We start from the raw sequence: 24930 nt of genomic DNA, 5'->3' as shown, positions 1-24930 counted from the left end.
GGACTCACAGTTCAAGTGGGAGGGAGAACAGGTATTGAATCCCCATTTTATAGATAATGGTGGCACAGAGGTGCTAATTGACTTATCCAAGGTCTCACAGCAGACAAACAGCAGAGCCTAGGTGGTTGTATTTAGGGGAGAAGGAATTGCAGTCAGAATTTTTTAGGAACGATTTTCAAATTCAGTGTTATTATAAGTGTGGTCATAAGTACAACCTACCTTAGTTCTATACATAGAGCTTTCTGAACATGCTAATTCTAATCCCCTCCAGATGTATCTTGAAAACTCTTTTTTTCTAGAAGTCTCATATTTCAAATTGAGATACCACATGCAAAAATGCAGCATAAGAATTAGCAAGAATCAACACAAAAAAGCTTTTACAGATATTTTAGTTTATGATCTAGTCGGGCATAGACCATGAAAAATTGACATTTCAAGTTTTTATTTTTCTGAACCATTTAATCTGTGTTCCTATTTACTATAAAGTAATTTCCCCCTTCATGGAATTCTCTCACCAGTCAAATCTGTAAGCCACACCCCTTTTCACCTTCAAACCCTCTAGAAATTCCCGTGACTAAATAAATTCCCATCTTCCTGGCCATAGTACCTCATCAGCTACATTAGCTCTAAAGTGTAAATATATTTATTTGTGATTTAATTGATCAATTATATTTGTACTGTATCCTTTGTATCTCATTACTATTATTATTATATTTGTTAAAATGCTTTCCATGTGTCAGGCACTGTTCTAAGGGCTGGAGTAAATCCATGAGACTCATATTGCAAACAGTTCCTGTCCCATATGGGGCTCGCAGTGTAAATTGGAGGGAGAATAGGTTTTCAATTCCCATTTACAGATGAGGAAACCGAAGCACAGAGAAGTTAAGTGACTTGCCCAGTGTCACACAGCAGGCAAGTACAGAGCCAGGATTAAAACCCAGGTTCTTTGACTCCCAGATCTGTGCTCTTTCCATTAGACTAGTAGTCTTATGCCTTCTACATGTTTGATCATTTTTGTCCACTTGTCTCCCCCAAAGGATTGTAAATTAATGGAGGGCAGCGACTTTAATTTTCACTGCTAACCTTTTTCTGCCACACTTCCAGTTAAATACACCCTGTCAATATATTCCCTTAAAAAAACACTTTAATAAGAAGAGGGGATTGGCCATGAAAGACTTCAAGTACTCCAAATTATTCACTGTGCTAAACTGTTGTTCCCCACATTATAATTTCTAGAGAATTAAATCCATTGATAGAAACAATAGGTCATTGCTCATCAATCAATCAGTTGTATTAACTGAGGGTTTAATCTATGTAGGGCACTGTACTGAGCATTTGGGGGAGCGCTAACAACAATATAACAGACACATTCCCTGCCTACAACGAGCTTAATGTCTAGAGGGGTTTTGAAAATTAACCTATATTCACACTGTATTTGCTATTGTTTAACAAAATGAACCCTGACAATACCACTCTGCAGAAAGTTTCAGGACATCAGTTGGGGATAAAAAGGTTTTGAGCTAGAGCTTTGTATCTCAAGTGCCTCTCAATGACCAGGGAAGACTCTCAAAGCAGGTTCTCCATTGTTTCTTGGAAGTTGCCCAATAAGATTAAGAAATATCTCACTACGTATGGAGAGCAATAAAGATACTGAATTTGTCCTTTCAGCTCACTTGAGAAGCGAAAGCAGACACAGAAGCAGAGGGAGCGCTTTTGGAAGCACCTGAAGCTTCTTTCCTATCCAGCATGCTTCCTATACTATTTTTTGCTGCTGTTTCACTCGTTTCTCATACTCAAAGTAAGTACCCAAGGTCTAGTAAACAGTCTTATTATATAAATTAAGTATTGGACAGCTGTCTTTGTTTTTCTTGAATTTTACATTTCGTCTTACATAGGGCATTTGACTGAACATCAGCTGTTTTCGCTATCGGTAATCATCAAAAATCCATTGCCCATGATGGGGTTAGCACTGGGCTTGACTTTGGCTTTAGCAGGGGAATAGATTTTAAAACCACAATTGAATTGGGAAATTTGAAATTCTGCAATGCAATCCCTCAGTTAGTAGTAATAGATTATAAATTCCTTGTGGACAGAGAATTTGTCTGTCAATTTTGTTTTATTGTACTCTTCCAAGTGCTTAGTACAGAGTCTATACACAGTAAGAGCTGTAGAAATATGACTGATAGTCTTATTATGTAATGTCAATTTTAGGACAAAACCTACAGTAAATCAGTGGTATTAATTGAGAGCTTCTGCATGGGTTGGTATGCTCGATCCTGCCCACAGGGAGCTTATTATCTAGTGGGGGAGACAGACATAAAAATAAATTACAGATACTGGAAGCAATAGAGAAAAAGGCTATGCACATAAGTGCTGAGGACGTAGAGATGGGGTGAATATCAAAGTGCATGAACACAAGTGCATAGGCGGGGCAGAAAGGAGAATAGGATGGGGAGATGAGAGGTTAGTCAGGGAAGGCTTCCTGGAAGAGGTGTAATTTTAGTAGGCTTTGAAGATGGAAAGAATAGCCATCTGTCACATACGAAACAAAAGGGAGTTCCAGGCATGGTGGAAGGCGGGAACGTTGGGTCAGCAGCTAGAGAGATGAGATTGAAGCACAATATGTAGGTTCATGTTAGAGGAGCAAAGTGTGTAGCCTGGGTCATAGTGGAAGATGAGTGAGGATAGGTAAGAGAAAGAGAGCTGATTGAGTGTTTATATGATCCAGCCTACCAACCCACGCAGAAGCTCTCAGTTAATACCACTGATTGACTGTAGGTTTTGTCCTAAAATTGACATTACATAATTAGACTATTATTATGACGACGGTGAGAGTTTCTGCTTGATGCAGAGATGGATGGGCAACCACTGGAAGATTTTCAGTAGTGGGGAGATGTGGGAAGAATCAAATCTAATAACCATCTTTTGGCTCTTATTCCAGTATTAAAAACTAGACCAGTCTAATACACAAAGTATTGTTCAATGTTTTATAATCTTTAGGGGCTATTTATTTTTTTGTGTTCAAGACTCCTCTTAAAGGGTCTTTCAGACCACCAGGGCTTCCTTGGCTGTAATAGTTCATGCATAACTTGCATCTACCCCAGTTCTTAAAACAGTGCTTGACACATAGTGTTTAATGAATGTCATAATCATCATTTTGCTAAGAGCTTCACTAGCTCTTTTAGTAAGTGCTGAATAATAATAATAATAATAATTAATGGAATTTGTTAAGTACTTACTATGTGCAAAGCACTGTTATAAATGCTGGGGAGATACAAGGTGATCAGGTTGTTCCACGTGGGGCTCACAGTCTTAATCCCCATTTTACAGATGAGCTAACTGAGGCACAGAGAAGTTAACTGACTTGCCCAAGGTTGCACAGCTGACAATTGGTGGAGCCGGGATTTGAACCCATGACCTCTGACTCGGAAGCCCGAGCTCTTTCCATTGAGCCACTCTGCTTTGAATGAAACTAGTTGAGTTAGTAAGTGCTAATGCCAGTACAATCAGGTTAATAATTTCACAGATTGGAAATCGAGGGCTGCGTAGTTTTCACCCTTGAGGCAATAAAACTTATTTTCCTGGCGAAATTTTCATTTTGACATGGTCTTGAAAAATACTTTGTGATTTCTTCTGTTCTCTGACTGTTGGCTTAAGGTGAGTTTCCAAATGGATTACTGGGTCTTGAACCACTTTCCCCTCTGGTATGATTGTGAGCAACAGAATGGTCAAGGAATATTTCACCCCTTTCTTTCCACCTGCACAGTCCACCAGGTACGTGCATTCATTTTACTTGGTGTCCAAAACAAGTGTGCTTCAGGTGGCCATAAACGAAAAGCTTGTTAGCTGGCTGACCTTCATAGACCTGGCAATGGTTTTCCCAAAGTCATCCCAGCCTTCGTTGGAAAGGAATGCAAATTATATCTCAAAATACTATCTAATAATCATGACAATAATTATGTTTTATTAAGTGCTTCTTTTGTGCCAAATACTATGCTAAGCCCTGAGGTAAATTCAAGTTAATCCACACAGTCCCTGTCCCAACAACTCTTTCTGCTTCTTTTTTTTTCCTAGTCAGTGCCATCAGCCAAGTGCCAGGGGCAAAGAAATATGAAATTGTTTTTCCTCAAAAACTTCACACCTTACACAAAAGAGATGTAAAGGAGGCAGAGGAAGAAGCTAACAACAAAGAGGTAAAGTTTGTGATGATCAAAACAGAATGTTTGATGTCAAAATAAGCACTTAGTACAGTGCTCTGCGCACAGTAAGTGCTCAATAAATATGATTGAATGAATGAATAAGGTTTTGTGAATGAGTCTAGGAGATTTGACCACAAGAAATGTGAAAGAAAGACAGGCTTTCTACTAACAGAGGTTTTCTGTAATGCTTATTTCCCATGAGAAATATCATTGGTTGGAGAGGATGTCCAAGTGTCATCAGCACCATCCCAAAAGCAATCTAAGCAGATACTGATAACAATACAAATTAATAATAACTGCGGTATTTTTAAAGCACTGCCTACGTGCCAAGGACTGTACTAATACTGGGGTAGAGACAAGATAATCAGTTCCTACATGGGGCTCACAATCTAAGTAAGATCAAACAATCTAACAGGTAATGAATCCCCATTTTACAGATGAGGAAGCTGAGGCACAGAGAAGTTAAGTGACTCGCCCAGCATCACACAGCATGTATGAAGCAGAGCTAGTATTAGATCCCAGGTCCTCTGACTTATACGTCTGTGTCTTTTTGATGAGGCATACTGCTCCTCATGATGAAACGTCCACTCTCTTCCTTGTTAGCCTGTTGAATGAAACAATTACTGCTGTTAGGACATTTTTCCTTCTATGCAATTCTCATTGGTGATCTAGTGGAAAGAGTACAGGCTTGGGATTCAGAGGATATGGGTTCTAATCCTGACCTTGCCAATCACCTGCCATGTGACCTTGGGCAAGTCATTTCACTTCTCTGTGCCTCAGTTCCCTCATTTGTGAAATGGGGATTCAATACCTGTTCTCCCTCCTACGTAGACTCTGAGCCCTCTGTGGGACCTGATCAACTTGTATCTACCCCAGCATTTAGTACAGTGCTTGGCATAAGCACTTAATACCACTATAATTATTGTTGTTATCATTATCATCATCATCATCATCATCATCATTACCTACCCTGTCATAAAGGCTATCCAATCAGACATTCTGTCTTCAGTGGAGGAGACAGCCAATCAGAAACTTCTCAGCCTTCTCAGTCTTTCTTGAAATTCTGTAGCCCCAGTTTCTTTCATAGATCCTGCTTTTTAACACACTTTTCACCCTTTGTTTCCTTCGTTTAAAATTTATTTCAAAGTGTAAATTGTTGAATGCAAAATTGTATCTTGATAAATTCTGAGCACAGAGGTTTATCGGCTCTGACGTGTCTTTTTTTGTTATGGACCATGATAATGGATTGATTCTTTTACATAGCAATTTTGTGTTCTCTCTTATTTAACTTGTAGTACCCCTTGTGGTCCATCACAATGCTCCCTGATCATTTTTTTGTTGAACTATTGGAGCAAGGCTTTTCACATTTTGAATGTGTAGCTTTTTTTTTCCTTATCCCTATCACAACACTTAACTCCCATTGAACTTTCACCTGTTTTGATTGATCATTTACCTGAATCTGTCCCAGCCAAACTGCATTTTATTGCTTTCTCAAACTCTTAACTCCATGATGGAAAAATGAGCAAGTTGAACCAACACATCCCATTCATGGCATTGATTGAGCGCCTACTGAATGTGAAGTATATGCTAAACCCTTGGGTCTGTACCCCTTAAACACTTTGTTACTCACCTCAGCTCCACAGCACTTATTTACGTAGCTTTATATTCTGCCATTTCACCTATTTGTAATGTATTTTAATGTCTTTTACTATGTCTGTAATCTCCTTGTGGACAGCGATTGTGTCTACCAACACTAATGAGTTGGATTCTCCCAAGTGCTTATTATAGTGCTCTGCACACAGGAAGCACTTGCTAATCACCACTGATTGATTGGAAGAGTACAATGGAAATATTACACAGATTCCCTACCCTCAGTGAAATTATATATATTATTGTTGCATTATATATTCATTCTACAGGGCTACAAAAAACTTACAAGAGGGAAGAGATTGCATTTTTCCCCAGTGGGTGGAACAATTATTGGCCTATACATCAGACTCACCAACCTTCTCCTGTATTGCCTTTCTTCTAGACTCATTACCAACTCTGTTATATTTTACTCTCCCAAGCTTTTAGTACAGTGTTCTGCACACAGTAAACACTCAAAAGATACCACTGATTGTTCGATTACCTTTCAGCACATGTGTTGCCATTGTATTCAGCTTCCACTGTACTTGGTTTAGTGGTCAGTAAGAACTCTAGGTCTACTAGCACTTGAAGTGCTTAAAGATTTTCCATTCTCTATTTCCTAAATCCCAGTGAGGAAAAGTGTTAGGGCCTACTGAGTTAAGTTTCACCACACACAATTTTCTTGGGGGAGACTAGCTGAAACATTTAAGATAATTGACACGTACAAATCAGACTTGCTTCCAGAACATAAGGCCTCATCTGGCTTTCCTCTTCACTGATTTTGCTGTTGTCATTTGGTTTTGGAATGGCTAGTGAGTTTCTGAGTAACTAAATGTGCTAGAGAGAGACGTTGTACAGCCTTAATCTATAATGCGATTGAAAATTTGCAGGAAATATACCAGTCGGAAGTGCAGTATCGTATTAAGTTACATGGAGAAGATATAGTACTTCATCTACAAAAAAACAAGTAAGTTCTATTGTTTAGTGTATCATCATTACAAAATACAGCAAAAGAGGCTGAGAGTTAGGAAGATGCTTTAAACCAAGTGCCCAAGTTGTCTAGGTCAAAGGGAACTGAGTAGCAGCATGGCCTAGTCGATAGAGCATGGGCCTAGGTGTCAGAAGCATTTGGATCTAATCCTGTCTCTGCCTCGTGTCTGCTGTGTGACCTTGGCCAAGTTACTTCACTTCTCTGCACCTCAGTTCCCTCATCTGTAAAATAGTGATTAAGACTGTGAGCCCCATGTGGGACATGGACTGTGTCCAACCTGTTTACTTTGTATCTACCCCAGCACTTAGAACAGTGCCTGGTATCCCGCCATTGACCCCCGGTCCACATCATCCCCCGGGCCTGGAATGCCCTCCCTCTGCCCATCCGCCAAGCTAGCTCTTCCTCCCTCCCTTCAAGGCCCTGCTGAGAGCTCACCTCCTCCAGGAGGCCTTCCCAGACTGAGCCCCTTCCTTCCTCTCCCCCTCGTCCCCATCTCCATCCCCCCATCTTACCTCCTTCCCTTCCCCACAGCACCTGTATATATGTATATATGTTTGTACATATTTATTACTTTATTTATTTTATTTGTACATATCTGTTCTATTTATTTTATTTTGTTAGTATGTTTGGTTTTGTTCTCTGTCTCCCCCTTTTAGACTGTGAGCCCACTGTTGGGTAGGGACTGTCTCTATATGTTGCCAATTTGTACTTCCCAAGCGCTTAGTACAGTGCTCTGCACATAGTAAGCGCTCAATAAATACGATTGATGATGATGATGATGATGATGATGGTATGTAGTAAACACTTAACAAATGCCATTAAAAAATAATATGTGAAAGCACTTAGGAAAAAAAAATGCAGGCATATTCAAAATATCATTCTTGTTACGAGCATAAGTACAAGTTTGTGTCAGCTCAATGACCCATCCAGCCCAGGATTCTGACTCCCACAAGGGCATCAGGATGCTTGGGGGGAATGTCTTGGCTACCCATCTTCATGGTTGTTATAGTTAACATTGCCCTGCATACTCAGACCCATCATTATGTACAACCTTCATCTCTGATAATGAGCAACATCTCCTTTGTATTTCTTCTAGGAATCTCTTATCCCCAGACTACACTGAAACACTTTACTCGTCTACTGGGGAGAGGATCACCACAAGTCCTCAGCTCAAGGTAGAATATGAAAGGTCCCACTGGATCCTTCCTAGAGCACCAATGCAGTGTTACTTAGGCCACAATGAGACACTAGAGAATTCTCAAGGACAAATGATCTCATCAGGAAGTAATTACTGTACACGTGATAGGAACTTACTGAGGAACTTTGAGTCAGACTCCAATAAGATGACTGTGTTCTCTGATTTTTAGGTCTGCTTTGATTTTGAGGTCTCACCTTGCCACCTGAAAAATCAGCAGGAGTAACTCTTTCAAGTTCTGTTTTCATCCAGGGCAGTGGTTGTGGGGTGGGGTGGGGGTGCGGTGGGGGGGTATGGCGGCAGTGAATGTCAGTGCACGAGAAGCCAGCAATGCCAACTGCCCTCCCCTTACTCTGCCACACCTGCCTCCTGCTGTTTGCTCTTGGAGGGCGTCCATGGCCCGATTTATGGACCTCCTCTTGGAGGCCCCATTCCCTCTTCCATTTTGCGTAAAGTTCAGACACCTTCTGAGGTACACATTTCCCCTTAGGTGTGGAGCGAGATGGGGTTCACAGGCTGAATAACATCCTGACCATGTGGGGTGACTTTCCCTGCCCAGATAAGAGTTTCTCAAAGAAAAGCTAACAACCTGAACAACTCTAGAAGAGTAAACCATTATTTTTCTCCTTTCCAGGAGCACTGTTACTACCAAGGGCATATCATAAATGAAAAGGATTCTGCTGCCAGCATCAGTACATGTGATGGTTTGAGGTGAGTCCTGGGAAGCCTTCCATTTTATGACGGGGGCTGATGTTTAGTGAGAGTGAATAGCAACACCACCAACTCTAGACTGTCAGAGGATTCCATGAAAAGAAATAAGATGACTCAAAAGCCAATTTTCAATTGAGTCTCCTCATTCCAACTGCCTTTGGTTAGAATGATTTGTCAGGTTATGGTCATATATCGTGGCTATTTAAGATGTGCCCTATTAAATGAGAGTCTTTGTTCATATTTCACTCTGCTGCCTGGATTAATTTTCTAGAATGTTCTTGGTCTACCTCTCTAATCCTCAAAAACCTCCAATGGTTGTCCATTCCTCTCCCCATCAAGCAGAAAATCCTGACTATTGACTTTAAATCACTTAATCACCTCTTTCCCTCTTGCTTAAACACTCCTTTCTTCTACTGCATCCCGACTTGTCCGCTGTTCTTAAACTAACCTCATCGTGCCTCATTCTCTTCTCTCCTGTAGTTGATCTCTAGTTCACACACTTCATGTCCTGAACTCCCTCCACCTTAATATCTGACAGACCACAGCTCTTTCAATCTTCAAAGCCCTTTGGAAATCTCATCTCCAGGAGGCTTTCCTGATTCATTTCCAATCTCTCCACTTTATCCTCCCTCACTGCCATTTCAGCCCTTCCTATGCCACCTAAATATATATCTTATAAATGTATTACTTCCTCCTATATGTAATTTATTTTACTATCTCTTTCCCACCCTAGGACTCCTTGAGGACATTGAACATGTCCTCTATTAAAATCTTAGGACAGAGCTCTGTACATAATATGCACTCCATAAATGCTAATGATTGATTGATCACTACTTTCCAGTGCTTAGTAAATCAGAGGAGTCAATCAATTCATATTTATTTAATGGTTACCATGTGCAAAGCACTGTACTAAACACTTGGGAGATTACATCACAAAAATGTAACAGACACATTCCCTGAAGGCAACCTTTTCTTTTTCCCTAGCTTGGCACATCATTAAGGTAGATATGCATTTGGGATTTAGCTAAACTCTACATTCCTCTGTCCAGTGTTATTGGTGGAGACAAACCCACCTAAAATAAAATAAGCTTAGAAGGCAGCTTGGAAAAAGTACAGATTGGGAATCAAGAGACCTGAGTTCTAGGCCTAGCTCTGTCATTGAACTGCTGTGTGGTGACCTTGGGTGAATCACTTTCCTCACAGGATTTCAGTTTCCTCTTATAAAAATAGGGATAAGATAGATTGTGAACTTCATGTGTGACAGGGTCTGTGACCAATCTATCTCAGCACTACAGTACATTGAAATAATAATGATGGCATTTATTAAGCATTTACTATGTGCAAAGCACTGTTCTAAGCATTGAAAGTGTTCAATGAATGCCAAATATCATTATTATTATGAGACCAGAATAAAAAGCAGCACAGTCTACTGGGAAGAACATGGAGTTAGGAGTTGAACCTAGTTCTTAATCTAATTGTGGCCAGGCACTTACCCCTTCAAGACCTCAGTTTCCTTGTCTTTAACAAAATGTGCCTTTACCTCACAAGGCTATTGTGAGGGTCAAACTAGTGTGAAAGAACTCTGGAGAAATGGGTGCTGTTCCAATTGAAGATTAAAAAGCCATTTTTGGAGGACAGCTTACATCATATTTTGCAGGGGATACTTTAAGCATTATGATCAGAGCTACCTTATTGAGCCCCTGAAGCTAACAGATCAAGAGGAACATGCTGTCTACAAATATGAACACAAAGAGCTTAACAGAGCTAAGAGGAGCTGTGGGATGAAGCATTCAGGCAGTAAAAATGACCTCATCCGAACCCCCAGAGCAGTGAAAAGTCAAGAGGTGAGTGATACTTTCTCAACTTGCTTTTTTTCCCCTTAGCATTTCCTTGAGACATTGAAACCAAAAACGTTGGTTTGACCCTGATCATTGTCCTCACATTTTATAAAGACCAAATGCTGCCTCTAGTCTGTGATCCCATTTTCATGAGGAATCAAATGAGAAGCAGTTTAGCGTCCCCAGTCTGATCAAAAACTTCATCAATCCGGAGTTGAAAGCTGGCAGAATCCAAGCCCGACCCTGATGTGTCTGAGGGAGTGGATTGGCACTCCACGAAGTGATTTATAGCAGGCAGATAGACCATCAGATTCCTATCAGATTTTGCTGCTGAGTAGCATGATATTGCTTCCTGTTCCCAGGCCTCAAACTCTCTTGCTCTCTGACCCTTTTGAGGAATGTTGTTTCCTAATCTGCACGGTGGAGGAAGTCTTAAATATTAACTTATTCTTTTCATCTTTTGTAAAGGAACAAGCCTTTCTTCAATCTGAGAAATTCATTGAATTGTACTTGGTCTTGGATAATGCCTTCGTAAGTATGAATGCAGATGCATTTCCTCTTGACTAGGTATAGACAAGGAAATTTGTCATTCTCTACAGGGAACAAATAACATGTCATTTTGAACTGTCATTGGAAAGAAAATCATGCTAAAAATTCTGAATGTTTTCTTTAGGTGCCAAGAGCTCCCACTCAGAATTGCTTTCTCTACTTTTAACCAGTAAATGCTGGAAGATATTTCATTGCTTGGCCCTCTCCAGAGCCCAGAAAGCTGTGAAATCAGGTCTCATAATAAGGCTCTTTACAAAATGGTTATTGTATTTGACTACCTCCAGAATTCATGGAGTTAAGATTTGCATTCTCTCACTTTTCAGTGTGTGTTTTTTCTCTGCGATAAATGCCACCTTTCCCCAACCTAGATGTGTTTTGGAATGCGTGATGTCTTTCTCTCATTACCATTTACAGTTTGAGTGCCACTTTAATTCTGGTTTACATTTCCTATTTTCAGTATAAAAGTCACAAGGAGAATCAGACCGTGATAAGAACCTTGATTTTTGATGTGATGAACCTACTCAATGTGGTAAGATAAGCATTACCTGAGTAAATGCCTTCCACACAGCACCCTGGAAATTTTTTAAGTTTACAGATAAGAGAGGAAGGAACTTCAAATGGCTGAAAGAAAAATTATTGAGGAAAAAGAATGAACGCTTATCAGAGACAAATTGTCTGCGTTGAATTACTCAGTGTTCCTGTCTTTCCTCCCTTCACTAAAGGCACCTTCAAATAATAATTTCCATCCCCTAGAGAGTTTATTTTCTTGTGCCGCAATAGTCCCTAAAGCACAGTAATAAAATGTTAAAACAAACATAGCTAAGCAAAACCTTTTTCTTTTAAAAATCCAATCTTTAAAATATGACTTCCTACTCAGCATCTTGTCTATGAGCAAGTGAATATTTTTGACAGATGAAATTTACCGTGTTCCCAGAAAACTTACTTAATTTTGTGTTCTGCATAGCAGCATGCATGCTTTGCAAATTCATAGAGGCAAATTACAAACAGGGCATCTGGGGAAACTGAGATATAAGAAAGTTCAGCGAATCCCCAAGGCATTAGAGATAAGCAGAATGCAGAAAAGCTGATTCCACCCTCAGTTCTAACTATGAAAATTCCACTTGCTCTTCCAAAGTGATCTCTGGAGCAGGATATCGGTTTAATAAATGAGCTACATATTGTAATGACCCATTCTCCAGAGGGGTTGTAATCACGTCTATGGGCTTAGAACAGTGCCAGTGCTTAGAACAGTGCTTTGTACATAGTAAGTGCTTAACAAATGCCATCATTATTGGGACGCAGAGCTTCTCTACTTGTGAATTAAAGCCGTTGGTCTGGTGGGAATCGGCATAGCTTTGAAACACTTCAGCCTTGGCATCACTTACTGTGACCGTGAAAATGCTGAAGAAAAATACTTACACCTGCAATTTTTTCATCATGAAAACTATCTTTTCTACAGATTTATAACACCATCAAGGTCCATGTGGCCTTGACGGGTTTTGAAATCTGGAATGATGCAGATAAAATCAAAGTGGTCCAAAATTCAGGAGAGCTTTTTGCAAACTTTCTGGATTGGTGTCGCAGAGACCTGTTGAAAAGAAAGGCACATGACCATGCTCAGTTTCTGACGTAAGTGCCAGTCCCCCTGTGGTGAAACTCCTAGGGCATAACAGTGGGGCAGAGAAGTTCCTCAGAAATTAGAGTAGATAAATCAATCAATCAATGGTATTTATTGAGCCCTTACTATGTGCAGAGCACTGTACTAAGTGCTTGGGAGAGTACAATACAACAGAATTAGCAGGCACATTCCTTGCCCATATGCGATAACCTAAGATGTTGGGGGAAAGTATAAAGTGGTGTACCTTTTCCAGAGAAGTATTAGTAGTGAGGTTTTCTTCAGCATAGCAGTTGGTTCAACACAAAGGACCTCTACCCGCTATGGAGGAAGGCCACGTTGAGGATTTCTTTTTTGGTATCCACTTGGCTTATATTTCTGTGCTCCAAAGTCTGGGCAGGGAGGGGCTAGTGGTGATTCTCTGAGGTCTTCTTCTCTGAAGTCTTCTCTCACTAGATAAGCCATTCTGATATCTTCCATACCAGGCCATAGTGACACTTTTCAGGTTGGATGGCACTGAAGGGAATGCTGGGTTACTGTGGTAAGGAGGGAAAAAGTTATAGAATCAGAGTTCTAGAAGAGACTCAAAGAGATCATTTAACTCATTCTCTTGCCTTCAGGCAGGGCTTATGCCATCCCAAAATAAAGAGACCTCCTTTGCCCAAGTCCCTGGCAATAAAAGTAATGCCAGCAGGGTACATTTAGGATGATCTCTTGGTTTAAAACAAATAATCCAAGAATCCTAGATAGTTAAATCTCTATATATGCTTTTATACAGTGGACTCCCCTTCAACCAGCGGCTAATGGGAGCAGCGGCCTCAAATTCAATATGCTTACCAACTTCTGTCTCCATCATCGAGGTTTGTAGAGCTTTGAATCACAGTGGTTCTTTAATTTGCCACCTTTATCCAAGTGTTGGGTTGCTACTGAAGGACTAGGGTTAATAATGTAGAGGTAGCCAATATATATATATATATATATATATATATATATATATATATATATATATATATATATATATATCCAACCTCAGGCTCCACCACTGTCCCTCTCACTGTGCTTATCCTGTTATCCTAGAGGTGGGTGTTCCAAGATTAAAGAATGAGGTAGGGGAAGGAAGCAGGAATTGCAAGAGCAAGACATAGTGTGGAAACTCTTCACATACCTTGTTTTCTATCTCTGGACCTCTGTGGCCAGCAGGAATCCTGCTCTTGTGAGGCCATTGTCCCAAATCAATGAATAAATCAATCAATGATATTTATTGGCCAATTCCTGTACTAAGCTGTACTACGCATTTGGCAGAGGGTATAGTATGATACAGTTGACAGACATGATCCCAAGCCAGAAGAAACCCAAAGTCTCGATATTTTTCATTCCTCACAAACTCTATGTGGTGTGTCTCCTTGTTTTTCTTAAGAATAATTAATGAGGGGGTAGGTAGCCCTGCTGTCTCTAAAAATATGAGGATAAATGTTTCAAAGCTAAGTGCTAGAAAACTAGAAGGAAAAATGATTCTGATGAATGCTGGTTAAGGGCACCTACGAATGATACACTAAGAGAAGGTAGTGTCCTTTATCTTGAGACCTGGGGCAACTTTTTAATGTACCTGCTGTAATTCATTCTTTCAATCATATTTACTGAGCGCTTACCATGTGCAAAGCACTGTACTAAGAGAGTTACTATTATTTCTGCTACCAGTCTTTTTGTGCAAATACTTATTTTTTAATTATGCTAAAAGCACATCTTACCCTTTTAGACCTTGTAATATTTAATTCATAAAGCGTTCTGCATAAATTAGTTTGATAAATTCTTAAATATGTTGAAGTATTCATTCCTAACCATGTGCAGCTTAACACTGGATTTGAACGGGATGACATGATCAACACGAGGGATAGTTTTGCTTAATTTCACCTGGTTCTACAATTTCAAAGGAAGATTCCTCCTGGCAGGTGTATTTTGAACTGAGTGGTCAACTCTGTTAACCCAGCCAGGATGTTGGCTGCACTTGAAGGAGTTTCTGGCTAGTCAACATGTGTTTTCTCACTGGAGTCGTAGAAGGGCTGGAGAGACATTTGGGTTTCTCTCCTCTCTTCCCCTCAGCTACCCTGAACTGACTCCTGATGTTCATTTTTTCTGCTGATCATGCTGCAGTTGCTGCCCCTCAGGGTAGTCTAGTGGAAAGAGCATGGACCCGGGAGTGAGAGGACATGGGTTCTAATCTGGCTCTGCTATGTGACCTTGAGCAAGTCACTTTACTTCTCTGTGCCTCAGTTATCTCTCTGTAAAATGGAGATTAAGACTGTGAACCCCATGTGGGATAAGGACTGCGTCCAATCTGATTACCTTGCATCTACCCCAGAGCTTAGAACAGAGCTTGACATATAGTAAGCACTTAACAAACACCACAATTATTATTATTATTATTATTATTATTATTATTATTAATAATAATAATAATAATAATAAACCACAGCTCCTGATACTTAATAAACCACTGCTCCTGATACCCCTGCCAAAGCCTCCCAACACCCACATCTGCCGCTGCCATCATTCAATGAGGCTTTTGGATATGATAATTCTTAAAGGAATTGCTAGGGTTTTTTTAGTTTTTTTTAATAAATCAAGGTTATACTCATAGTCCTAGTTCTTATAAAACAGTACCTTTGAGAAACGTATCAGTAAAACAACCACAAAGCATTTCCTCCACTTGGTGTCTATCTCCTTAAGCATAATAGTATTCAGAAGTCATCCTACCTGCTGACACCTTGAAACCAGAGTAGATGGGAAGGCTAGCTTAGTTCCCCACCCTGAATTTCTGGGAAAGTGAGCTGTAAAAGGGACATAGTGTTAGCAGAGACAGGAGAAGAATTCGGGACAACCAGCCCCCAACCCTGGAAACTAGATCTTTTGTCATGGCTGCATGTAAAATAAAATAATAATATTTATTATCAAAGTGCTTACTATATATCAACCACTGTTCTAAGCTCTGGGGAAGGTGCAAGATTAATTAAGTCAGACAGAGTCCTTGTCACGATTCAAATGGGAGGGAGAACAGGTTTTGAATGCTCATTTTACAGATGAGGGAGACAAGGCACAGAGAAGTTAAGCTATTTGCCCAAGGTCACACAGTAAGCATGCAAAAGAGACAGAATTAGAATTAGAAGCCAGGCCCTCTGACTCCTAGATTCATGCCCTTTCCAATAGGGCACACTGCTCCTCATCATGAGACCTAATAATTGTATCCTTTTTTTTGGTTAGGCTCTTAGAAAAGGTAAATTTTCACTGGTGGGAATAATGTCACATGAGTTGGGACATGTCCTTGGAATGCCTGATCTTCCACATACCACCAAATGTCCCTCTGGGAGCTGTGCGATGAACCAATACCTGAGGTGAGTCTCTGTCATTTTACAAGGAAACCGATCTTAGAATGAAAGGCTTGGATGTGTTGCATATATCCTAATTATGGCAAATATTTCTTTTATTCTGCTGAATTCTATGGTCAGAGGTTTCAATTTTCTTTTTTCTGTTATTTGTTGAGCTCTTACAATGTGTCAGACACTGTACTAAGCGCTGGGTAGATAAGGTTTGTCAGGTTGGATACTTGACTCAAACATTGTTTCTTGAAAGGCAGAAGATAGACTTGAACAAACTCTTCACAGAGTTGCTGTATTGTGCCCTCCATTTCCCAAAATATGTCTTGCAGCAGGTGACTGCCATTTTGATTTCTTATGGTAGAAGAGTCCTGACCAGTCTCCTGGCATTTTTCTGAGTTTCTTTCAGTGAATTTCAGAACTATTTGATTTCTGGGGAATATTTGCGTTAGTGGGTAACTCAGCTCCGCCTCTATATAGTAAAATAGATTTTAAGTATTATCCCCCAAATCACACTTGAATGTCTTAGAAGGTCAGAAATGTTTCAGGTTTTGATACCAAACAAGTCGAACTGGTTTCAGGCATTTGGCAGATTTGAGACAGGGAAATTTTTTCTGTCCCTTCCGTTCTGCCCAGTAGCATTATGTTATTTTGACTGTGAACCCAATGTGACCAAATGTCATAAAGTTAGGTTGCTGTTTATCCAGTGATTTATATATAATTGTCATGTTGTGAGTCCATGCAGTGTGCTGTATGTTATTCCATTATGCTTAATGCACATGTGGTATTCTGAATGACATCCTTATGTTTGGCTGTATTCACTGGAATCCCCCATTCTAGAGAATTCCTCAATGAGGAAATCCCGACCTTCTTGCTCCAGAGCCATGATGTTCCCCTCACAGGTCCTTGAGCCATTTTAGACAGGCAAAGACTTTAAAATGCTTAACTGCCACTACTAACCTACCCCCTGTTGGTATGTCCTGAGGCAAATGCTTCAGTTGCTTAGCATCTAAAGTTGGCTGTGCCAAAAAGAGTTTGTAGTCAGAGAAATGTGGGTCTTAGATGCCCCTCTGGTGGCAGATTTTAAATCACTTGGGAGTCAGGGTGTTTAGAGTCACATTCAAAATTGGAACAAAAATGTTGCCCATCCATAATAATAATAATAATAATGACATTTATTAAACGCAAAGCACTGTTCTAACTGCTGGGGAGGTTACAAGGTGATCAGGTTGTCCCATGGGGGGCTCACAGTCTTAATCCCCATTTTACAGATGAGGTAACTGAGGTAAGGAGAAGTTAAGTGATTTGCCCAAAGTCACACAGCTGACAATTGGAAGAACCAGGACTTGAACCTCTGACCTCTGACTCCAAAGCCCGTGCTTTTTCCACTGAGCCATGCTGCTTTTCTAAAAAAATGTTACCTGCTGCCCATGTAAGGAAACTGACAGCAGATAGAGATGGAGTACTAAGTCAGAGGAGAGAGAGAAAAGGTGTCAGTGAAATGGGGTTGGCAGGGCTGGTCTAAGATCTAGTGCACAAAAGCTGGAGCTGCTGCTTCCAGCAGGAGAGGGGAGTGTGAATGAGACATTTAGAAGATGAAGCCAAATAGGCCTGACACAAGTTTGAGGTGGGCATAGCCAAATGGGCCCTGCACATGTGGGAAGAGACTTTGAGCAGAGATTTGGGCAGAAGACTAAGTCAACCACACATTAGAAGTGCATGCACACATGCACACATGCACATAGAAATAGCCACAGACCTACCTGTTTCAGGAAGCACACATCTGATAGAGGCACGATAAAGAGTTGGGAGTTTTCAAATGTCACCGGGTCCCTAGTGCAACTCTCCAGGATTGAAATAGTGCCCAGGGGACTGGCCTGAAGCAATCCTGGACTCCAGACTCCAGGCTGCATCCCCTTGACCTGATCCTTATTAGACCTGGGCTTCCTGGAGCAGGGGGAATCCAAGTGCAGGCTATATGGAGTGTATAAGCTGGCTGTGTGAAGGGTGAGTTTAAGGTCTATGTGCTAAATGTTGGCTGTGTAGGGTCTGAGGGATGTGTAGGTGCATGATTGCATTACAGAGTAAATGGTTGGAAGAAATCATATGGGCTGAAAACTTGGAGTCAGTTGCTAAGGGCAGACCTGAAAGACATGCTGCCATCACAACTATATGTATATGCAAATACACAATATAGTAGTCCCTACACATATGTAAATATATATCCATAATGGTCCTTTGTATTTGAAGGACACACTACCATTGGTGTGGGAAACTCAGAAGACTAAGCGTATGGGAAAAGGTGGGTGAAGCAGTTTTAAAGTTGTTGATCATTTTAAATTTGGATCTGGAACCTTTTCAGCTGTACAAAAATCCTCCTGGACCACTTTTTAGGAGATGGAGAGCGAATTTTGCTGGAACCTGGCTAAAGTGGCTTCCTTAAGTGCACCACATTTAAGGAAGGAGCAAATGCCCTGAGAAGGGGCCAGCAGTGAACAGGGAAAAAGGTGCTAACTGTTTAGGGGGGCATTTGGTGATTGGGCCCAAGATCACAGGGAAGATGCCTAGAGGTCTCCTTCACACCTCTGGGAATTTTCAGATCTTTTAACAGAATTTTACTTGTATGTATCTATTCTATTTATTTTATTTTGTTAATATGTTTTGTTTGGTTCTCTGTCTTCCCCTTCTAGACTGTGAGCCCACTGTTGGGTAGGGACCATCTCTATATGTTGCCAACTTGTACTTCCCAAGCACTTAGCACAGTGCTCTGCACACAGTAAGTGCTCAATAAATATGATTGATTGATTGATTGAATCTTATAAAGTGTTTAGAAATAAATGACCACAATGCCAAGCTGATATCTAAAGAGAAGGAAATGAACAGTAGAGCAAGAGATGGTGAGCCAGTGTCAAAGAGCTCTACATATTCATACAGGATAAATTCCAATTCTCTTTTAAACCCTATTGGCTTAAATCACTTGCAACTCTACTTGTGTGGTGCCCCGCTTATTCCTTCTCTGCATGCTTAAGAATTTGTGCTCGCAGGCAGACTCCAAAGGCAATACAAATCTCTGGGGCTTTCAACCAATCAATCAATCATATTTATTAAGCATTTAGTGTTTGCAGAGCACTGAATGAAGTGCTTGGGAGAGAACAATGTAACAGAGTTGGTGGACATGTTCCTTGCCCACAACGAGCTTATAGCTTAGATGGGGCTTTCTGAAAGGTTTTTAGAAATGGATCATATATTTTTCCCAGATTCTATGAGATGGACATTAACGTTGTTCTACTTCCCTTAATTCTGTCTCTTCACAGCTCCAAGTTTCCCAAGGATTTCAGCCCATCCTGCCGCAGTCATTTTGAGAAATTCCTTCTGAGTAATAAACCGAAATGCCTCCTCAATGTTCCAGCACCTGAAAGTATAATTACAAACCCAATCTGTGGGAACGGCATATTGGAGAGAGGAGAAGACTGTGACTGTGGAGCCCCTGAGGTATTTCCCACCTATTTTTACTTGGTTTTATAAGTTCAGTTCCTATGCAGAGGTGAACACACAAGGACAGCTTATTTACTGAACCACAAGGCTATAGGATAACTTCCTATTGACACAGTACAACCTTCTGGTTTTGTAATTTGATTTTGTCCAGCTATTCCTTCAAGTAAGATAACACTAGAAACCTCACATTTAAGTCCCAGTTGTGAATAGAACAAGTCCCCTGTGAATAAGAGAGTGATTCAGTGAACTGAGCCCAGAGAATGAGAGTCTGGCAAGGTTACCCTCCATGAGTCTCCTACCAGCAATGTCTAGTTAGAAAAAGTCTTAACTATTAAATCTGGCTAGAAGCAGAAGTAGCACAGTTTGCCCATTTCCCAGCAGCAATTTTTGGGTATCCAATGCATTGGACTGGAAGAAATTTTACAGTGAGCTTCTTCAGGCCTGCAGAGGTTTCAAACCTTCAAACAAAAACAAGATGGAACAGGTGTTAGAGGTCTGAAAGTCTCTGTGGATGCTTACTTACCTTTCCCAAAATTTTACTCAGGAGAAAGAGGAGTATCCAATCCTGTAATGAACACCTGGTGGGGACTCCATATGTATTTAGTGACTAGCTTGAAGAGCAGAGAAAAGAGAAATTAAAAAAAAACCCTACAAAAGAGAAAGGTTTGTGAATGGATCACAGATAAATCTTAAACAACCTCTTTGGTCTTTGCTTTGAAAATTAGAACCATGCACATTCACTTTCCAATGACGGAAGCAATTTCAATTTCCAAAGTAAATTGTCTCTAGCAGGATTTGGCAGGCTGAGTGAGTTGGCCAGCTGCCCTGGAAACAGAGAATGGATGGGGTGGTTGGGGAAACCCCTCCCTCTTCCCTTCTTGGAAAGGACACTAGGTACCTGCTGCAGCCTGAAGCTGTGCATCAGCCCTGGTTTCAGAGTATGGAGCCTCTATTGAGGGGGTGGGTGGTGTGTGGCAGACCCTCTGAGTTGACATCCCCAGGCCTGGGCTAAGGGGGTTCTTAAAGCGCATTCTGCTGCTGTGAGAAAATCAATCTACTTCCAGTGGACATCTTCTGATTGTGTGTATTTTCTTAAGGGATGTTCTAACCCTTGCTGTGAGGCGAAGACGTGCAAACTTAAATCTCAGGCTTCATGTAAGGCATAATGGGATTCGTGACAAGTAAGACTTCTTTCTCGTTTTTAAACCTTTCTGTATTTTAACTGTTTCTGGTGGATAAAGCAATGAGGCTCTGAACAATTTTTTAATGGTATTTGTTAAGCGCTTACTATGTGGTAGGCACTACATTAAGTGCTGATGTAGATACAAACTAATCCATGTACCACATGGGGCTCACAGTATTAATCCTCATTTTACAGGGGTAGTAAACTGAGGCACAGAGAAATGACTTGCCCAAGGTCACACAGCAGAGAAGTGGCAGAGCCAGGATTAGAACTGAGGTCTTTCTGACTCCAAAGCCTATGCTCTATCCACTAGCACACCCACTTCTCAGTGCAAGCCACTCAAATCTTTAGCCTGAAGAGTTGAAAAGAAGAGTTGAAGAGCTGCTGGTTTACAGCACTGATATGTATGATACAGAGTCAGAGACCGTATCCTATATCTGCCGTGATTTTATCAGGGACCAAAGAATGGTTCCCTCATAATAATAATAATAATAATTTTTAATGTTATTACTGTTATTATTAGGGTACTTGTTATGTGCTCACTATGAACCAAGCACCATTCCAAGTGCTGGTATAGGTACAAATTAATCAGGTTGGACACAGTCCCTGTCCCACATGGGCCTTACATTCTTAATCCCATTTCACAGATGAGGTAATTGAGGTCAGAGAAGTTAAAAGACTTGTCCGATGTCATACAGCAGATAATCACTAAGCCATGCTGCTTCTCTTCAAACTGAGCTTCTTTTGGCCCTAAGTGGGAAAATGGAAGAGGATAATCTTTTCCTTTATAAGCTCCTTGTGGACAGGGATTGTGTCTACCAACTCTATTCATTTTTTGATAGTATTTGTTCACTGCTTAGTATATGTCAAGCACTGTTCTAAGCAGTAGGGTATATAAAAACAAATCAGATCAAACACAGTCCCTGTCCCGCATGGGGCTCACAGTCTATGTAAGATGGAGAACAGGCATTGAATCCCCATTTTACAGTTGAGGATACTGAGACCTAGAGAAGTTAAGTGATTCACTCAAGGTCAGACAACTGGCAAGTGTCAGAGCAAGGATTAATAATAATAATAATAGCATTTATTAAGCGCTTACTATGTGCAAAGCACTGTTCTAAGTGCTGGGGAGGTTACAAGGTGATCAGGTTGTCCCACGGGTGGTTCACAGTCTTAATCCCCATTTTACAGATGAGGTAACTGAGGCACAGAGAAGTGAAGTGACTTGCCCAAAGTCACACAGCTGACAATTGGTGGAGCCGGGATTCAAACCCATGACCTCTGACTCCAAAGCCCGGGCTCTTTCCACTGAGCCACGCTGCTTCTCTAACTGATATATTATCAGTTAGATTAGATTAGATTAGATTAGAACTCAGGTTCTCTGATTTGCAGCCCCATGCTGCTTTCCCCTAGGCCACACACTGCTTCCCTTGTATAGGTCTTAGTATAGTGCTTTGTTCACAGTAAGCACTCAATAAATGCCATTGATTGATTCCAGGATCTTGTTAGCAGTGTCTTCCCAGGTGAAAAGGAAGGAACAAGTTTGTCCTCTCATTTCATGATAGACTGCCCATAATTTCAAGGGGTGGAAGTTGGGTGGCAGAACCTGTTTCACCACGTGTTCTCTGCAGACATAGAGGGCAGGTCTGCAGACAGTTCTTATAACTTCACTGAAGGGAACTGCTACATCTAATAAAGAGTTGTTTTATAGCTGGTGAATTAGCTACAGAATTTGCTCAAATGTTGGAGAGACTTCATTTGTGGCCAACTGCTTCTGTTATTAATTTTCAAGTAAACCTGAAGGCAGCCATTACATTGGTTTTAAATCCTTTGTTCCTTGACATCCCCAACTGTGAAATCCTTCTGGGTCAAAAACTACTGTTGGTGCAGAGGATATAGATTCAGAATGGCTCTGAGGAACAGTTGTATTGCTGATGGTTACTCACTCCATTGTTTTGCAGGGTGGGGATTTTGGCATCAGCAAGGATGGTTCACTGAAACTGAAATAGTAATAAGCATAAAGATTCAGATTTCATTCAATTTCAAAACTTCATTATAACCAAGAACAATTTGAGAAAATGATATGATTTTAGAACTACAGTAAACAGGATTTACTTCGAAGGCACTGTAATCTTGTAAGCTTACTGTAAAATGTAAGCTTGTTGTGGGCAGGGAATGTGTCTGTTATATTGTTACACTGTATTCTCCCAAGTGCTTAGTACAGTGCTCTGCACACAGTAAGTGCTCAATAAATATGATTGACTGACTGACTAAGGAGAATTATAGAACAGGATTCCTTCTAGTTTTGTAGCAGGGATTGTTATATATCTGGGAGAGGGGTAAGGCAACCAGATAGTTATCCACCCCAAGAGTGGTTGTTTCAACCTCTGCCCCTGTGTGTCACATACTTCTGACTGCACACAGATGCTCTTGAAAACAACCTTATGCTCAATCGCTTAGGCTCCAGAAATATCTCTTGTTGTTACAGTGATAATCACAATGGCTTATTTCATCCATTTTATTCCTGTTTAGGAGTTAAAACTGAAGCAGTCCAGTAACCGGAGTTGGGATAAGAATCAGAAGTTTTGGAACTAAGAAGAACTTCATTTTTTTTTCCATCATTGTGTTTTGTTGAATTTGTAGTAGTTCTCACTCACTCTTTAAGTCAGTTAGTCTCAAGAGAACCACATCCTCTAAAAATCATAGAATGGATTTCACAGTTCTGCCACTGACACCTATAAGAACCAAGTCAATGACTATAGAAATATCTATACACATACCTAGTTAGTCTATATTCCTCAATGACAAACTCTTGGGAACTTTAAGTCTCTCATTAGACTGTCCAGAGAAAAAAAAGAACAAAATTTGAATTTTCATTAGTTTTCAAACACCCCTCAAGATCATAACTAAAGATTGACACTTCGATCTGAAGTTTATTAGGGAAATGGGATTAATAACTCCTATCATTTTATTCAGATCCAGACACAAACCACTGCAGCAATAATATTATTTCATAATGCTTTCATAGATACATTATTTTGAGACCCAGATAATGTATTTACAGGGAGGAGTGGTTTTTGGAGAACAGTGTTCAGAGGAAAATTCAATTTTTGCTTGGATTTTGCACAAAGTAAGCCTTCACTAAGTGCTTTCGGATTTGATTCCGTATGCTTTAAGCATTCTTTGCACATGAGCTTTTAGACTGTTTTCCAGATGGGTGTATACAAACACACACTTACATTCTTCTCTCATTTTACCATTAATCAGTGATAAGCATGCTTGAAATTGATGGGTTTTTCCCACAATTAACCTCTGTTTCAGCCACACATTCCTTTTATTAGAAATCACACATGAACTATTTAAGTATTTTAATCAATGACTAATTTTTTAAGCATATAGGGATGGAATATTTGTTTTCAGCAAGAAAATCCACAGAACGTAGTAGAAAGCCAACATTAAAACAGGTAACAAATGGACAAAAAGAGGTATTAGCCTTCTGAAGATTTTCTGCACTGTGAACCAACTGTATTTTTATCAGTGGAATTGACCTCATGGAATGATGTTAGTTTTTTCCTGTTACATAAACCAATTTTGAATTTAAGGAAACATCTTAATTACTGTGAATTGTAGGATCACATCTTCTGTTGGAAAGTGCATTTTCCTTTCATTGGTCATGTCCATTTATAGAAACAGCCATATTAAAGAATCAGCCTTAAAGCGGGTTGTGTAGTGTATGCAATGGCTCTTTATTTCTATCTTCTTTTTTAATAATGATTAACAATAATTGTGGTGTTTGTTAAGTGCTTACTCTGTGCCAGGAACTGTTCTAATTGCTAAGGTAGATAAAAGATAATTGGGTTGGACACAGTCCACGTCCCACATGGGGCTCACAGTCTTGATTCCCATTTTACAGTTGAGGTAACCGAGGCCCAGAGAAGTCAAGTGACTTACCCAAAGTCACAAAGCAGACAAGTGGTGGAGCTGGGACTAGGATTCATGTCCTCTGACTCCCATGCCCGTGTTCTACCCATTAGGTCATGCTGATTCTCAAATCTCTTCACATCTCTTCATATCCTATGAATTCAAACACCTTTATCAAGTTGTGACTGACTACAGTCCATTGTACCCTGTGGGAGCCATAAAGGAACAATAAG

General features: G+C 40.3%; 1 protein-coding gene across 1 annotated transcript in view; it reads left to right on the top strand.

Annotated features, from left to right (window-relative positions):
- LOC119928831 (ADAM DEC1-like) overlaps positions 1-24481 on the top strand; it is a 65271-nt gene extending 40790 nt beyond the window's left edge. Inside the window, exons 4-16 of the mRNA XM_038747347.1 lie at positions 4075-4193; positions 6719-6795; positions 7916-7994; positions 8649-8725; positions 10383-10569; positions 11032-11094; positions 11570-11641; positions 12572-12741; positions 13506-13587; positions 15986-16116; positions 19413-19590; positions 20691-20774; positions 23309-24481. Coding sequence (XP_038603275.1) covers positions 4075-4193; positions 6719-6795; positions 7916-7994; positions 8649-8725; positions 10383-10569; positions 11032-11094; positions 11570-11641; positions 12572-12741; positions 13506-13587; positions 15986-16116; positions 19413-19590; positions 20691-20759 — 1304 coding nt within the window. The 3' untranslated portion in view covers positions 20760-20774; positions 23309-24481. The remainder of the gene's footprint in view (positions 1-4074; positions 4194-6718; positions 6796-7915; positions 7995-8648; positions 8726-10382; positions 10570-11031; positions 11095-11569; positions 11642-12571; positions 12742-13505; positions 13588-15985; positions 16117-19412; positions 19591-20690; positions 20775-23308) is intronic.
- Positions 24482-24930: the final 449 nt, after the last annotated feature.

The sequence above is a fragment of the Tachyglossus aculeatus genome, chromosome 5 (genome assembly GCF_015852505.1).
Source record: "Tachyglossus aculeatus isolate mTacAcu1 chromosome 5, mTacAcu1.pri, whole genome shotgun sequence".
Classification (NCBI taxonomy): Eukaryota; Metazoa; Chordata; class Mammalia; order Monotremata; family Tachyglossidae; genus Tachyglossus; species Tachyglossus aculeatus.
This window is presented reverse-complemented; position numbering and strand designations above follow the sequence as displayed.